The sequence below is a fragment of the Xenopus laevis genome, chromosome 2L (genome assembly GCF_017654675.1).
Source record: "Xenopus laevis strain J_2021 chromosome 2L, Xenopus_laevis_v10.1, whole genome shotgun sequence".
NCBI lineage: Eukaryota > Metazoa > Chordata > Amphibia > Anura > Pipidae > Xenopus > Xenopus laevis.
Window position 1 is genome coordinate 148300041 of NC_054373.1, and position 17887 is coordinate 148317927.

Consider the following 17887-nt stretch of genomic DNA (forward strand, 5'->3'; position numbering starts at 1 on the left):
TATGAATGCTGCTTGAAAAAAGTGACTCCGGTGTTTTTTCTGGAGACGGTAATATTATGGATATTTAGACAGAATGGGAACAAGGTCACACAGCTCGATGGCGGGTTGAAGAAAACAGTGTGCAAATAATGCCTACAAGGCCAACGTATACACTACTACAGCGGTGGATACGGATTACGTAAAATATATGAATGCTGCTTGAAAAAAGTGACTCCGGTGTTTTTTCTGGAGACGGTAATATTATGGATATTTAGACAGAATGGGAACAAGGTCACACAGCTCGATGGCGGGTTGAAGAAAACAGTGTGCAAATAATGCCTACAAGGCCAACGTATACACTACTACAGCGGTGGATACGGATTACGTAAAATATATTATGGCTGCTTGAAAAAAGTGACTCCGGTGTTTTTTCTGGAGACGGTAATATTATGGATATTTAGACAGAATGTGAACAAGGTCACACAGCTCGATGGCGGGTTGAAGAAAACAGTGTGCAAATAATGCCTACAGGGCAAATAATGCCTAAAAGGTCAACTTATACACTACTACAGCGGTAGTAAAATAAAAAAAAGTAAAATAAAAAAAAAATGAATATTAAAAAAAAAAAATTAAAGTTGGTGCTGCTGAACTACTAGGAGCAGCAGATTAGCACACCAGTCCCACTCCCCAACACTGCTAGACTAATAGCACTGGGCTCTTATAGTAGTAGTAGTAGTAGTAGTAGTAAAACAACAAAAAAATAAATAAAAGCAGTCCTTACAAGGACTACTGTTATTGCAGCAGTCAGCAGATGAGATCAGAAGCAGGACAGCTGCCCACTGCAGCTACATACAGAGCACTGCAGTAGAAGGTAGATTACTAGCCAGCAAAGCTACCTAAGCTTAAATGTCCCTCAAACCCCTGCAGACTTCTGTCCCTCCAATAACAGAGCAGTATCAAAACGATTACTAGCCAGCAAACTTTCAACTGTCCCTGAAATCACTAACAGGCAGCAGCTCTCTCCCTACACTATCTCTTCAGCACACACAGGCAGAGTGAAAAAACGCTGCAGGGCTTCGGTTTTTATAGGGAAGGGGAGTGGTCCAGGGGAGAGCTTCCTGATTGGCTGCCATGTACCTGCTGGTCTGGGGTGAGAGGGCAAAAAAAAGCGCCAACAATGGCGAACCCAAAATGGCGAACGTCGCGCGACGTTCGCGAACTTCCGGCGAGCGCGAACACCCGATGTTCGCGCGAACAAGTTCGCCGGCGAACAGTTCGCGACATCTCTATAACAGAATTCCGTAATAGGATACACATGTAACTGCATTGATTAATAAATAGAATTTTGCCCTGGGGAGAATAAAGTCTGTAATAAACAGGTTGAAAGAGAAGGCAGACGCAGGCAAGTTACATGTGTAAAAGTGCAGGGGAGTTTAAAGGGCTGTGTAGCTGCTGGGGGCAGAGGAGCAATGAGGGGACACAGAAATTTGGTGATAGAGCTTGGGGAATAAGATGGCCATGGAGGGAGTGCAAGACGATTCCTGGAAGAGCCATTGACTCCTCCTTTCAAGCAGCTCTGAGCAGTGAAACAGCCCTGTGAATGTGCCACTTCAGGAGACGCTTCCTTCAGCCTCTCTCAGGAAGCTCCAGGGCAGCAGCTTGCTTCTCTCAGTCTCTTGTTTCCGTCACATCCCATCTGTCCAGTCCTGTGTCCGCTCCTGTGTCCAGTCCTGTGTCCAGTCCTGTGCAGCCTCACATCACTATTGCCCTTCTATGTCTACCTTCCTTCTTCTGCTTTGGTGACTTTACATTGTCTGGAAGCTGAGTGGGGTTGCCTCATACCCTGGCATGCACTGGACCGGGCTCGGCATCGCCATGCCTGGGGAGCAATGAGAGGGGGCAACCCACGCCACGGCTGTGCTTGCCAAAATCTTTTCCGAAAGGTCCTGTCTCAGTGCAGCTGCTGCTACGCCCGGGTGAGAGGTTAGTGCTGATGTGAGCTTTCTCTTGCGTTTCTTTGGGTATCTGCAAATGATTGCCAATGATAAATCTGAGATCAGCAACCACTGGTCCTCCAGCTCTTATGGAACTACAGCTCTCAGCTTCCACTTACCTTTAGGGATACTGAGCTTTGTAGTTCAACAGCAGCTAAAATACGGCGGCACGGGAGCCTGGGATATACTTGTCAGCCAAAAGTCAAGGTTTATCTTTTATGTTTCCAACTTGCCAAGACTGGGCATCTGTTATTCAAGAATCTACCCTCTTCCCATGCCAAGGCTGCAAGGCTACAGACTGATAAGAAAGCAGATTAGGGCCATGCTGAGATCCTGAAAACCTTTTAAGATTCTTTTATAGTTGCCGTTCAGCTACAGACATTCCTTTAAAGTCTAATGTGTTCTGCACACTGATCCTTGTGTGATGCTTCTGCTCTTTTCTCACGCTGGCTGTGCCCCTTTATAGTAAATATTCTGCTTACTCATTAGCTGGGGGGTATCTAATCTGGGGGCACATCTTCCATGATGTTTCTGCAGAAGCCACTGATATAGTGTATACCACTGATGCTATCTTCAAATTGATATGAGATCCCATTTGGTTCATTTGCGGTTGTTTATGACCAGTGCTATCGTTTACATTATCTGACTGCATTATCTTTTTGTATAGCTGATAGCTTTTCCCCTGGGATGGTAATTCCAGGCTTGCTGACTGCATTGTATGACCTTATTATGTAAACATAGCATCATACTTATGGTTTGACCTGGAGGTCCAGGACAAAGGTGTGTTCCCTTCTATTGCTGCTATGTCTTTCTTCCCAGGAGGGCAGTTGCAGTTCCTGATAGTTTGTTTCATTGTGTCGAGACAAATACACTTTGTACATTTTGTTTTATTAATGGGGGGTAAAGCTGTTATTTTTGTATTGGCAAACCGTGGAGCAGTACAACTGTGTAACAAGTATAGCAGAAGTGATCCCTTCTGGAATTAAGGTGCAGGGTATAGTCAGATGTGACAGTCACTTAATTATATAGTGTTATCTTGTCTCACAAAAGTGAAACAATTTAATTGCTATTTTGATAAAATAGCTTTTGAAGCACCGGGGAGATCCTTCAAGAAATAAAGCTCTCTTCGTCTTCAGTTTTGTTCCTGTAACAAAATCCCACACTGAACAGAAATAATAAGAAGGCAATGGGTTCAGTAGAAACATAGATCATGTTTAATATAACAGCCCAGCTGCTCGCTATAGGCTCTATATGCTCCAAAGTGCCATTCGAATGAGAATTATATGGAATAAGTTCAGTCGTTTGGGACCATACTCTGAAATCCATAAATTACTGAATTTAAAAGTTCCAATACCATTTCACTAGCTAGCTGTGTTGGAACTGGCCATGGTAACTTTTATTATTGAATAGAACTAATTACATTAAAATAAGCCCATTATCCTTATTTATGTGTATACTCGTATACATCTATATTTATTTATTCCAATTGGGAAGTTGGTGCTTATCAAAATTTGTATATTATAAGAAGTGTTGTAGCGACATTCCAATTTAAAGACATTAGAACCCACATAGGAATTCCTCTACCTGCAAAAATAAAACACACTGCCTATGTCCTTCCTCCCTTATATGGCCTTGCAACATGACTTTTGATATCACTATATTTTAAAAACAGAAGTTAACTTTCCCTATGTTATCTCTCTCCCTAGCATCACAACCACAGCTCACTTCAACCTTTTCTTAGTTCCTACATATGTTTATATAACATTACATATTTCACTGAAGCCATTTAATTGGACCAGATTCTTTGGCGGGCTCTAGGAGGCCCAGTCTGTACTTTAGGCTTTGTTAGATGAACCCAACTGACACTTCAGATACATCCAATAGTACATAATGGCATTCCCACCATGCAACATATGCCCTCAGTGTAGTTACTGGGAACACATTCCAAGCAAGAGGTATCTGCTGGGAGGATGGGAGAGTATGAGCAATGTTTAGAACACAAACAACGTTAAGTGAATTACATGCTTTGGCTTTCTGTGCTGTGCTGAAGATGTGTCTGTAGCTAACCAAACATTGCTCCACAATGGAGTCATTACAGTACCTTCTGGAGAATGAAAGGAGTCTAATGCTATTTATACATGCAGGACCACCAGGCTGAAAAGATACTATTAATACTACTGCTTGGATGCTGAAGTCCTAACAGTTCCCTTACTTTGATATAATGACTTTATAGTCCCACAGAGACCTCCTAGATGTCAGATGACATTCATTGTGGGCATTGAATGTTATTGTAAATGGAAACATAAATATTGTAACATATTTTGACACAATTACATATGTCACTGCCAGGGGCCCACCAGAAAACCTTAGACCGTGGGCCCACTTTCCAAACTATTATTCCTCCTCTCCTCACTTGACCTCTTTATTATTTATACTCTATTCTTCCATTAGTAAGCTTCTTTTTTCCCATAAAGAAATATGGAATGACCATGGAATAGGGCTAAATGGTTAGAAGCAAGAAGGCCCGCTGACCACTGGGCCCAACGGGAGTTTTCCTGGTATCCCGGTGGGCCAGTTCTACACTGGATACGAAAAAGCACACCGGCACACAGGATTTGAAGCTGCAGGGCAAGCCCTTGCAATTTTTTAATGCAGTGCAGGTGCAACGTTTCGGGGTCACGCCCCTTTGTCAAGCATAGTGCAGAGGTGAAACAGACAGGTATATATAGGCATCAAGATAATTACCATTTGCAAAAAGTGACATAGTGCAATCAATAATTCATGATTTAAAAAATATAGATTTGTATTACAAAAATATTTTTATGTATAGAAAAATTTTTCTTTAAAATTTAAGAGAAAAATACCATATCTTAAAACATAATAACCCAGTAAAGAAATCCGACAAAAAAACTGTGAATAAGTCCATAATCCATGTTTGAATTCCAAAAAACAGTCCAAAATAAGTGTCCTTGAAGTGGTTGTTTAAAATTGTAACTTTATGAAAGAAGTAACTTCCTAAAAAAGGTTAAAATACAAAGATCTTTAAGTGTCAGATTAAAAGGTTATATTTACAATGTATCGGCCCCTGAAGTCAGAGCAAGAAAAAATTAACCCTATATTCTATTAGGGAAGGGAAGTGGAAAATGTTTTACCTGTCCCTGTAGATGCCTGAACATACTCAAATTATCTGAAAGAAAAAAAGTAACAGTTAATTTAAAGAGCCAACCTAAAGAAAACAAGCCAAATTATATTCCTCATTCAGTCCCTTAGGCGCTCTGGTTTGCAACAGCCAGATCCAGTAGCATTCTTTCTGTAATAGCTGCCTTTTTGTGTCCTGACCCTGCTTAATAATCACTCCTTCCAGGGCCTGCCAGCGTAGCTGCGCTACCTTGTGCTTATGTGTATAGAAATGTTTAGCCAGTAGGGTTTCCTTATTATATTTTGTTTCTTTGTGTTTTAGGGTTCCCTTATCGACCCCTAATATCAGGCTTGGATCAGGTGGTTGATAGTTCCTAATGATTGATTTGTGTTCATTTAATCTTGTTTTAACCAATCTGGAGGTCTGGCCCACATAGGCCAGCCCACAGGGACATTTTAAACAGTAAACAACATTTTTACTGTCGCAGGAGAAAAAGCCTTTGATGGGGTGTTTGGATCCTTGTAAGGGATGTGTGACATAATCCCCCTTGCTTTTTCGTATCCACTTGAGAGGTTTGCCGATTCCTTCATCACCGGGCACCAGGTACCACTATATTGGACGTCTGTCGTGGGTGTGCGATTTACTCTACAGCTACCTGAACCAGTTCTACACTGGTCACTGGAAGAAGGGAAAGGGGAAAACAGAACCATTTTTAGATGTTGTACTTCAATCGCTGTGCAAGTTTTGGACAGTCATGTAAGACTTGGTATAGATGTTGGTAGAAGGTACTGGAGTATTATTACAGAGAAAAAGGAAACAATTTGAATTATGGTAAATGGCTTTCCTGTAATTCAGTTCTTTCTGGATAACCGGTTTTCAGATAAGGAATCCCATACCTGTATAGAGTTTAGGATTGCTCATAATTGTAGGAAGCCAACTCAGTTATAATAAATTACAATATTACTGCTTGAAAACAGCATGAGCATGAAAAAAGCCATACACAGGGAAAGTATTAAACTAGTAGGTATTCTAGTGATCCTCACTGAAAGTACCTTGGAGTCACTTGTAACTGTTTCTGCAGCTTCAGGCACCGAAAGAGTTAACATCTGGCCGAGAGAGAGAGAGAGAGAGAGAGAGAGAGAGAGAGAGAGAGAGAGAGAGAGAGAGAGAGAGAGAGAGAGAGAGAGAGCACATACAGAAATAAATGTAACAGTGGTACTTAATATGTTTTCCTGTCTCTATGTCATTACCCCATCCTCCCCCACTCCCTCCTCTTTCCATTTCTTGCACACTCACTCTCTCTCTCCTTCTCCTGGTCAGAAGCTGGGAGCCAAAAGCTCAATGTGTGTGCCTTTCTGTAATGCACGCACTGTCTGCAATCAAATATTGTACAACTAAGGGAATGCTGACTGACAGCGGAACCTTCCCTTATTGTCTGGCTTTAAGATATGTGATATTATCCTGTTGTACTTTAGAACTAACCCCCCCTCCCAATACTTACTTTGTATCCTCAAAAACATAATAGAAAGATTTCACTGATTTATTTATTAAAAGATTAAATAAATTCAATGATCACTGCTGAAAAATGTTATCCATGTGTAGCATTAAGCAATAATGCTGATATTTTATTTAAAGGGCTCAATTAGCTAAAGTTTTCTAAGCGTGCATTCAAAGGAGTTGTTCACCTTTACTTTACTTTTGGTATGATGCAGAGTGATATTCTAAAACAATTTGCAATTGTTTTTCATTTTTTATTTTTTGTGGTTTTTGTTATTTTTTTTTTATTATTTAACAGCCCTCCGCATTGCTGTTTTAGAATTTATGGCTGCTAGAGTTCACATTTTCCTAGCAACCATGCATTGATTTGAATAAGAGACTGAAATATGAATAGTAGAGGCCTGAATAGAAAGATCAGCAATCAAAAGTAAAAAAAGCTTTACAGAGCATTTGTTGTTTTAGATGGGGTCAGTGACCCCCATTTGAAGCTGGAAAGAGTCAGAAGAAAAAGGCAAATAATTACCAAACTATAAAAAATAAATAACGAAGACCATTGAAAAGTTGCTTAGAATTAACCATTCTATAACATACTAAAAGTAAATTTAAAGGTGAACTACCCCTTTAATTCTACACCAACAAAACTGTAAAATGTACCTATTTTAAAACAAAGGTGTATGTACGATAGCAGGGCTACTCCTGTTGTAAATAGTCTCTCTATGTATAATCTACTCAACAGCCATGAGGATCATGTAAAGCATATCCTTATAAACACGTCTTGATGATGGAATCAGTTATAATTAGTTCTTAGTCATATTGTTTGTGTCACGGGACACAAATGTTGCCCATTTGCTTTTATATGGTCATAGAACATTTGATGAAGTGTAAATATTTTAATTAAAATTGCACACAATACTACTGAGAAAGCCCCAGTTAGAATTTAAAAAGGAAACAACTTCTCACTTCTTTTCAATAAACAACTGAAATATAATACATTATCACAAAAATATTTTCTTCTCTTGCATTTAGCTGATTTGACTGCCTAATGTGAATAAAATAACAGAGAAATATAAATAGAACACATTTCAGAACAAAAACACTAAGCTAAGCGTAAAGGACAACTAAAGCTCAACATATAATTAGCTTTAGTACCAGACAAGTGCCACCACAGTCATTTAGCAGTTAAGATCCATGCTTCCAAAAATGCCCCAATTAACTCACCATCTTCTGTTCTGCCTATTCACAGGACATGCTCTGGGCTGCTGTCTGCTACCTGAGCTCAGGGTCCCACAATATAAAGGGTGTATACAATATAAATTTATGATGCAAGGCTGATTAGTAATTCAGATAGACTGGCAGCATAAATGAGTGCATTCTGCATCAAAATGTATGAATAATCAGCCCTGTAACACAAGCTTCTATAACTGATGTAATCTCACTGTTTGCTGTTGTGTGGAAGATTTAAAAAAGCCCTTAGCTTCACAACAAACCTATAGCAGCAGTGGGGTAATAGTCTCTGGGAAGGGACTGTGGCTGTGGGATAGCAGGTATAGTAGGGAGAGATGGTGCCTATAGTAACAGTGGGATAATAGTCTCTGGGAAGGGACTGTGGCTGTGGGATAGCAGGTATAGTAGGGAGAGATTGTGCCTATAGTAACAGTGGAATAATAGTCTCTGGGAAGGGACTGTGACTGTGGGATAGCAGGTATAATAGGGAGAGATTGTGCCTATAGTAGCAGTGGGGATAATAGTCTCTGGGAACGGACTGTGGCTTTTGGATAGCAGGTATAGTAAGGTGAGATGGTGCCTATAGTAGCAGTGGGGGTAATATCATCTGGGAAGGGACTGTGGCTGTGGGATAGCAGGTATAGTTGGGAGACATGGTACCTATAATAGCAGGGGTATAATAGTCTTTGGGAAGGCACTGTGACTGTGGCATAGCAGGTATAGTAGGGAGAGATGGTGCTGATAGTAACAGTGGGGATAATAACCTCTGGGAAGGGACTGTGACTGTGGGATAGCAGGTATAGTAGGGAGATGTGGTGCCTATAGTAGCAGTGGGATAATAGTCTCTTGGAAGGGAATGTGACTGTGGCATAACAGGTATAGTAGGGAGAGATGGTGCCTATAGTAGCAATGAGGACAATAGAGTTTTGTGCAAAGTCTGTTTTAGCCCCTTCAAGCTCTAGATATACCTGTAATTGCAGTATAGAAAAATCTTTCAATTTGATACTTTCGGGCTGTAGGCAGAAGTGAAGGGACTGCAGTATGTGCTAATTTATTAGTCTAAAGACATATCACTGAAAAGCTTTGGGAAGAAGATTAGTGGCAGTGCAAGAAGAGAATCTATACTGATATATGAGGGGCTGAGAGCAATTTCGGTGAAAGCTTATGCAGTGTTGAGGAAATTGATTTGCAAAGAGATTGTTATAGGGCTTGAGAAGTGCTGTAGAAATACTCTTTGAAGGGGGAGTAGCAGGCAGCTTGTTTGTGCTATTTATTACAGGGTTACTGGATGGCAAGTAGACCTGTATCCTAAGGCTCCACTCAGTGCAGTGTGCAAAGTGAACATTTTTAGATGCAATCACTATGTTTTTTCCTGAAAATGCAGCATTTCCCCTCCCAGAATTTGAAAATCATTATGGCTGAGGGGAGCGCTGTGTCTTTCACAACTGAGTCTGATTTTTATTCACATGACTGTAATTGTCAATTGCATTCTCAGTTTTATAAAACACTTCCGGCATGTGTTATTCTTTTGCCTCAAGTGTGTCATGGCTATTGACCCAACTCACTGAAGGAACCCTGAAATTTCTGCAGTGTATAGGGTGGCAGTGGCTCCAGTGTTCCCTAGTATCTAAATCTGGTCTTAATCAAACTAAGAAATTGATAGTGTGCATCCTCTGTTAAAGAAACAGTAATGAATAAGATGTTAGTCCAAAGCAAGAAGTTAAATAATGCAGGCAGTATCATATAGACCATCTTTTCTTCTCCCTCACACTATGGTAACAACAAAAAACAAAATGGTGAGTAATCACAATTATGCGCAATGTGAAGTGAACTAATTCAGCTGAAGTGGCATATTCCAGTAGCAGAAGGTTACCACAGCAACAGCAAGTACAGTACCAAAATAAAATAGAAAAATTGTAGATGAAATAAATACAAATATTCATAGTGGTCAGGAGTCTCTGCTCTGAAGGAAGGCGATAGGAAATATTCTTTAAAAATAGAATAAAACATTAAAAATGCAAATATGTATTCTCTCTGTTTAGTTGGGAGCCGCAGTAATGATGATAGAAGTATGAAAAACAAGATATTCTTAACATTCCTGGGGCTTGTTTATGGGTTCAGTGTCCCATAGAATAGCACAGAGAAGGAGGGCTTGACAAGACTAGAAGGGCTTCCCTCACACCCCTGGTGTACTGTGATTGGAGGCTTAGTTTTGTGGGTAGTTGCTTTCATTCATAAATGCCACCAGTGCAATTGCCCTTAGCAGACACTCAGAGCTTTGCTTTTCAACAAAACAAATTGCTGATTAGTTTCCATGTGCAACTGTACTTGCTTGAGCTTTTGTACATGTGTTAGTAAAGGAGCTTGCAGGCATCAATGAGCTTAAAAGGGTATTGCAGCTCTCTCAAATTATTTTAGGGAGCTTTGCACATTACATTATGCCGAGTGTTATAATATGCTCTGCAATTCCCTAGAAGCTCAGCTCTCACAATGCTATGGTAATAGTTGCTGGCTTATTGCAGGAAATCTGCAATTTTATTGGCTTGCTTTGTTGTCTCATTCAATCAGGAAGCCATCTGCCTGTTATATATTATATTATTGCAGAATACAGAACAGGAGCTAGGGGAGTTTGATGGCAAACTCATTGGTACTAATGTTGATGCCACTTCCTTAGCTCCCCCATCTATCTCTCTCCTAGTTTCCATTGTACAACTAATATATGGGGCTCAGGCCTGGACTGACATTCAATATAGGCCCTGGCATTTCAAATACAGAGAGGCCAAAAAAGTACCCCCACCAGCTCACTAAATAGTAACTGTGTATGGCATCTTACAGCAGTTCTTCTGGCGTTTGCCAGAATCCACAGATTTGGGACTAAAATAGTTACAGGTATAGGATCTGTTATCGGGAAACCCTTTAAACCCAGAAAGCACCGAATTACAGAAAGGCCGTCCCCCATAGGGGCATATATATCAAAGAGTGAAGTTAGAGATTGTCACAATCCTCTAGAGTGAAATTCAGTCACTCTCCATTCATTTGTATGGGATTTTTTAAAAGAGTATTTATCAATGGGTGAAAGTGAAAGTTCATCCTTTGATAAATACGCCTTTCAAAATCCCATAGTGAATGGATAGTGGCAGAATTTCACTCTAGTGAACTGTGTGTGATCTCTAACTTCACTCTTTGATAAATATACCCCATAGACTCAGTTTTATCCAAATAATCCAAATTTATAAAAAAATTGTCCTCTCTGTTATAATAAAACAGTACCTTGTACTTGATTCAAACTAAGATATAGTTATTGGAAGCAAAGTCAGCTTATTGGGTTCATTTAATATTTGCATGATTTTCTAGTAGACTTTAGCTGGCCATAGACGCAAAGATCTCATCGTACGAATCGAGGATTCGTATGATTTTTGGAACGTGTGTGGAGAGTCCCGTCATTTTTCGTCCGGCGGAGATCGGTCGTTCGGACAGGTTAGAAAATTTCTGTTGGCTGCAGGTAATATCTCTGAGTGTATTGCCGATCGTATGATTTTCAGTGGGAGACTGTCACTAGCTTTGTCTATCATACGATTGCTGTCAGGGGCAGAACATCGGCTGATCTGTTCTTTAACTACTTTATTTGGTCGGAATGGTAAGACTTTGATCTGAATGGTTAGTGGCAGGTCGGGAGATGGGAAAGTCCAATCGTACATTTATTCGTACACCTTCAAACAACTAATTGGTTTCAGATAGATCACCAGAAATAATGACTTTTTCCAATGACTTTCTATTTTCTATATGTGACCATTTTTCTAATATTGAAGTGTCAAGTGTCTTTTTTCCACCTTCTGAAGCAGCTCTGGGAGGGGGGGGTCCCTAAGCAGAATCTCTGGGTTTCATTACAGGCAGCTGTTAGACCTGATACAATAGTTGCTAATACTCCAGAGATGCTGCTGAGAAATATATCAACTAATTGTATCAACTAAATGTTCTAAAATTGTAACAGTTTAGAGTCTGCGTCTGAATTACTGAGCTGCCAGACTCAAACACCAGAGACAGGGACATTCAACTAAACTTAGATTTTGGAAAAACAGTAAAAAATAAATAATGGAAAGTAATTGGAAAAAGTCTTTATTTCTGGGGAACAATCTAAAAACAACTGAATTGAAAAAAGTGTTTGGAAGGTGAACAACCCCTTTAAGGTATGAAGGTCAATCAGTACCCCCCCCACCTGGCCCTACATTATCATTTTCCATCTTACCATTCATAATGCCCCCTGTACCTGTGCCAGGGCCTATCATATTACCCCTATTTGTACCTGTGACAACGGCAGTCAATCACTCAGATTACCCCCAAGCCCCCAACCTGTACCTGTGCCAGCATAAGACAAAACATACATCATAGTGTTATCCCAGTCTGTAATTATGCCAGCAGCAACCAAAAAAATCCATCATATTGCCCCTAATTTGTACCTGTGCCAGCAGAAGCCAAAAATCCATCATAATGCCCCAAACATCTGTGTACCTGTGCCAGCAGCTATCATATTACCCCCATTTGTACATGTGCCATCAGCAGCCAATCCCTCATATTGCCCCCAATCTGTACCTGTGCCAGTAGGAGCCAAAAATCCACCATATTGCCCACAAATATGTAGCTGTGCCAGCAGCAGCCAAGAGGGAGGTGGGGAGTGCACACAATACAAATCACGGGCAAGAGGGTTTGGAATAGGCGGTTTATAAAATTAAAAAACTAATAAAGGCCAATCAAACCAGGGTTTAAAAAAAAGAAAACAAAATCCCCCTTCATGATTGCGCCCTAGGCGACCGCCTACTTTGCCTACCCCTAGTTCCGGCCCTGCGTACCTGTACAAGAGTGGTTACCCAATGCACCCAATCAACAGGTTATTTTCATCAACTACAATTTAGCACTTGTGTTAATCATGGAGTCCCTGAATGTCTTTATAGTGAGTATCAAGATTTAAACTTAAATAGTTCAAAAAATATGTAATTTCTTCTAAATATTAAACTTTGTGAGATAGTGTATTGTTGCCTGGAATTTTCTGTGAATGGCGTTTTATCCCTGAAGACAAGTAGCAGTACAGAATCAGCAGGGAGCAGAACGTTTCCTAGGCCTGATTCACATGGGGGATTTGGCCACATCACATAAATAAAAATTGATGCGACTGACTGGCAGACTGCAGTAGGTGTAAATCCCAATGGGCCGTGTGTATATGTACATGAAATTGCTGATAGACAGGCTGTCTGTAACATCCCTTATCCTGACATCATGGACAGCAATGCAAGTATGCAGTCTTGAATCTGACTGCAAAAAGAAAACCTCATACAGTGGGGCTTAGTAATATCTAGTTACGCTACAACAGCTAACGAAGTCCTGCCTTGTAACATGGAAGTGAATGATGATGAGTGGTGGGTAGAAGACAAGGAGGGAGGCAGAGAAGCCAGTTTTGTTGTGCGTAATCTGCACTTACCTCAATCCCTCACTACTTGCCCCAATACATGCATTTTTTGTAAGCACCAGTAATGCTGAGGTACCCTAATGGCAATGTATTTATAGGTTATATCAGTACTATATTTAAAATATTACTAGTATTTTTGAATTTACTTGACAAATAAATAAAAAGTAGACCAGTATACTGATTGACTATGCACTTATAAGAGTCACTTGTTATTGAGGACCCACAGTTACTTATGACTGCGTCAAAGTACACATCAGTATGAATATATTGGTGCTGGTGCAAACAAAAGCCTCGGTGGAAGCAGCACTCCAGTTACTGTACTGGTGTTGCTTTCACTCAATCATATGGAATACCCACCAAACCATAAGAAAGCTTTTATATTGCATTATGCTGCCCAAAGGGTCCTATAGAGTAGGATGATTCAGGATTCAGATATATAGGGGGCTTTAGAGGTTTGTGAGTTTTTTTAAACCTCGAATGAACTCACAACTCAAATTCTGATTTAAGAAAAAACTCGATTGGAAAAAACTTGAATCAGTGAACTTTTGGGCGTAAAAAACCTGAAATCGTTGAATAAATCGAGTTTTCGTGTGAAACCCACTGAAGTGCCTGAATATCGTGAAGGCTATAAACATCTTCATGGACCTCTGCCATAGACTACTGCATGACCTCGACAGGTTTTAGCTTGAGTATTTTCGGATTTAAATTTCCAGGTTCGGGGTATAATAAATTTCCAAAAGTTTTAGTTTTTTTGAAAAAAATAAATAAATAATATAATTATATAATAATGTGATATTTTCTACTTATTTGCAAAGGGATTGCCAGCTCCCCTGGGAAAGGGGCTGATATGAATGATTTATAATCTGTTTGCCCTACATAAATTAATAAAGGATAATAATAAGATGATGGCCAAGCAACAGTGACTTATACCTATGGGCCAAGTAGCACTGCTTTAAATAGCCCTGTGTGGGCAGCTGACTAGTGACATGACTTTGCATGCTTTACTATTGCTCATTACATTGCAGCCATGTAAAAACTTCCTCTGCACAAACGAGTTTTCTGTGTGATGTCCCTTGTCAGAGAGCATTGACTTATCCCGTCAGGTGTTGGGGTTTTATTCACATGTCCAGCCTTTCAGACACACACGGCCTGCCAACTGCTTGTCATTAAAATGCTTTCCACACTTGCTATGCTGGTGTCTGTGTTATTGCAAGGGCTATCACAGCCTGAGTCTCAACAAAATAGCACTGGGCTGGCAGATGCAGGACGGCACTGAGTCAGCTGTTATTGATCTGTGAGATACTTCCTGCTGATCTCACTCTGAATGCCACCAAGAAATTACCTACTGAACCACTGCCAAATCAATGGGAATCCATTCTTCCACAAATTAAAATAATCAATGTTAGTGCTGTTTACTAAAACTCAATTACTGAAAGCAGCAAGTTGCATTTTGTGAGGTAAGGCCTGGGACATGATGTGCACTTCTGCCCCATTTTTTATTGCCTGCCACTCATAAATAAGCCTTAAGGTGGCCATAGACGCACAGATAATATCGTACGAAACGAATTTTCGTCCGATATTCGTTGCGTGTATGGTGGAAAAAGAGCAGACCGATATCGGCAGAAGACTTGGATATCGGTCGGCTCGTCGATCGGGCTGGACGGAAAATTTTGATCGGGTGCATTTGAAGGGACCCAAACATCGCCCATTGTTAGTGCTGAATCGTCAGATACAGGTAGAATTCTATTGTTTCTTCCCGTATATCTACCTGTATATCTGACGATTAAGCTCTACACGTGTGTGTTGAAACGAACGATCTTTCTTGGAAAGATCTTTTCCAAGAAAGATCGTAATTCTTACGTCTATGGCCACCTTTAGAGTTTCCAGTGTTGCAGTTATGAGCTGGCAGTTGATGGCTCACAAGGAATAGCGCTGCCTATGTATGGTATTATTATTAGATCTCAGATTTAGGTTTTTGCTCAATCTTGTGTTGATTGTACATGTGAATAGGGTACTTCACCTTTACATTAACTTTCAGCATGAAACAGATGAGCCTATCTGAAGCAACTTTTCTTCTCTATTTATTTTGTATAATTCTAAATGATTACATTTGCTGCTCTGGCATTTTACGGCCTGCAGATGAAAGTGTTGTCTGCTTGTCGGGGTCACGGATAGAGATGTCGCGAACTGTTCGCCGGCGAACTTGTTCGCGCGAACATCGGGTGTTCGCGCTCGCCGGAAGTTCGCGAACGTCGCGCGACGTTCGCCATTTTGGGTTCGCCATTGTTGGCGCTTTTTTTTGCCCTCTCACCCCAGACCAGCAGGTACATGGCAGCCAATCAGGAAGCTCTCCCCTGGACCACTCCCCTTCCCTATAAAAACCGAAGCCCTGCAGCGTTTTTTCACTCTGCCTGTGTGTGCTGAAGAGATAGTGTAGGGAGAGAGCTGCTGCCTGTTAGTGATTTCAGGGACAGTTGAAAGTTTGCTGGCTAGTAATCGTTTTGATACTGCTCTGTTATTGGAGGGACAGAAGTCTGCAGGGGTTTGAGGGACATTTAAGCTTAGGTAGCTTTGCTGGCTAGTAATCTACCTTCTACTGCAGTGCTCTGTATGTAGCTGCAGTGGGCAGCTGTCCTGCTTCTGATCTCATCTGCTGACTGCTGCAATAACAGTAGTCCTTGTAAGGACTGCTTTTATTTATTTTTTTGTTGTTTTACTACTACTACTACTACTACTACTATAAGAGCCCAGTGCTATTAGTCTAGCAGTGTTGGGGAGTGGGACTGGTGTGCTAATCTGCTGCTCCTAGTAGTTCAGCAGCACCAACTTTAATTTTTTTTTTTTAATATTCATTTTTTTTTTATTTTACTTTTTTTTATTTTACTACCGCTGTAGTAGTGTATAAGTTGACCTTTTAGGCATTATTTGCCCTGTAGGCATTATTTGCACACTGTTTTCTTCAACCCGCCATCGAGCTGTGTGACCTTGTTCACATTCTGTCTAAATATCCATAATATTACCGTCTCCAGAAAAAACACCGGAGTCACTTTTTTCAAGCAGCCATAATATATTTTACGTAATCCGTATCCACCGCTGTAGTAGTGTATACGTTGGCCTTGTAGGCATTATTTGCACACTGTTTTCTTCAACCCGCCATCGAGCTGTGTGACCTTGTTCCCATTCTGTCTAAATATCCATAATATTACCGTCTCCAGAAAAAACACCGGAGTCACTTTTTTCAAGCAGCATTCATATATTTTACGTAATCCGTATCCACCGCTGTAGTAGTGTATACGTTGGCCTTGTAGGCATTATTTGCACACTGTTTTCTTCAACCCGCCATCGAGCTGTGTGACCTTGTTCCCATTCTGTCTAAATATCCATAATATTACCGTCTCCAGAAAAAACACCGGAGTCACTTTTTTCAAGCAGCATTCATATATTTTACGTAATCCGTATCCACCGCTGTAGTAGTGTATACGTTGGCCTTGTAGGCATTATTTGCACACTGTTTTCTTCAACCCGCCATCGAGCTGTGTGACCTTGTTCCCATTCTGTCTAAATATCCATAATATTACCGTCTCCAGAAAAAACACCGGAGTCACTTTTTTCAAGCAGCATTCATATATTTTACGTAATCCGTATCCACCGCTGTAGTAGTGTATACGTTGGCCTTGTAGGCATTATTTGCACAGTGTTTTCTTCAACCCGCCATCGAGCTGTGTGAGCTTGTTCACATTTTGTCTAAATATTGATAATATTATCGTCTCTAGAAAAACCACTTGAGTTACTTTTTTTCAAGCAGCATTCATATATTTTACGTAATCCGTATCCACCGCTGTAGTAGTGTATACGTTGACCTTGTAGGCATTATTTGCACACTGTTTTCTTCAACCCGCCATCGAGCTGTGTGAGCTTGTTCACATTTTGTCTAAATATTGATAATATTATCGTCTCTAGAAAAACCACTTGAGTTACTTTTTTTCAAGCAGCATTCATATATTTTACGTAATCCGTATCCACCGCTGTAGTAGTGTATACGTTGACCTTGTAGGCATTATTTGCACACTGTTTTCTTCAACCCGCCATCGAGCTGTGTGAGCTTGTTCACATTTTGTCTAAATATTGATAATATTATCGTCTCTAGAAAAACCACTTGAGTTACTTTTTTTCAAGCAGCATTCATATATTTTACGTAATCCGTATCCACCGCTGTAGTAGTGTATACGTTGACCTTGTAGGCATTATTTGCACACTGTTTTCTTCAACCCGCCATCGAGCTGTGTGAGCTTGTTCACATTTTGTCTAAATATTGATAATATTATCGTCTCTAGAAAAACCACTTGAGTTACTTTTTTTCAAGCAGCATTCATATATTTTACGTAATCCGTATCCACCGCTGTAGTAGTGTATACGTTGACCTTGTAGGCATTATTTGCACAGTGTTTTCTTCAACCCGCCATCGAGCTGTGTGAGCTTGTTCACATTTTGTCTAAATATTGATAATATTATCGTCTCTAGAAAAACCACTTGAGTTACTTTTTTTCAAGCAGCATTCATATATTTTACGTAATCCGTATCCACCGCTGTAGT

The 17887-nt window shown here is 40.4% G+C and overlaps 1 protein-coding gene across 4 annotated transcripts in view; it reads left to right on the plus strand.

Annotated features, from left to right (window-relative positions):
• Positions 1-17887, plus strand: part of arhgef25.L (Rho guanine nucleotide exchange factor 25 L homeolog) — a 201417-nt gene that overhangs the window by 82129 nt on the left and 101401 nt on the right. Inside the window, exon 1 of one of the 4 annotated variants that reach the window (XM_018247473.2) lies at positions 1275-1962. The exons of the other annotated variants lie outside the window; for them this stretch is intronic. Within the exon in view, the coding sequence (XP_018102962.1) occupies positions 1869-1962 (94 nt within the window). The 5' untranslated portion in view covers positions 1275-1868. Of the gene's footprint in view, positions 1-1274; positions 1963-17887 lie in introns of those variants that run through there. 4 annotated transcript variants of the gene reach the window in all.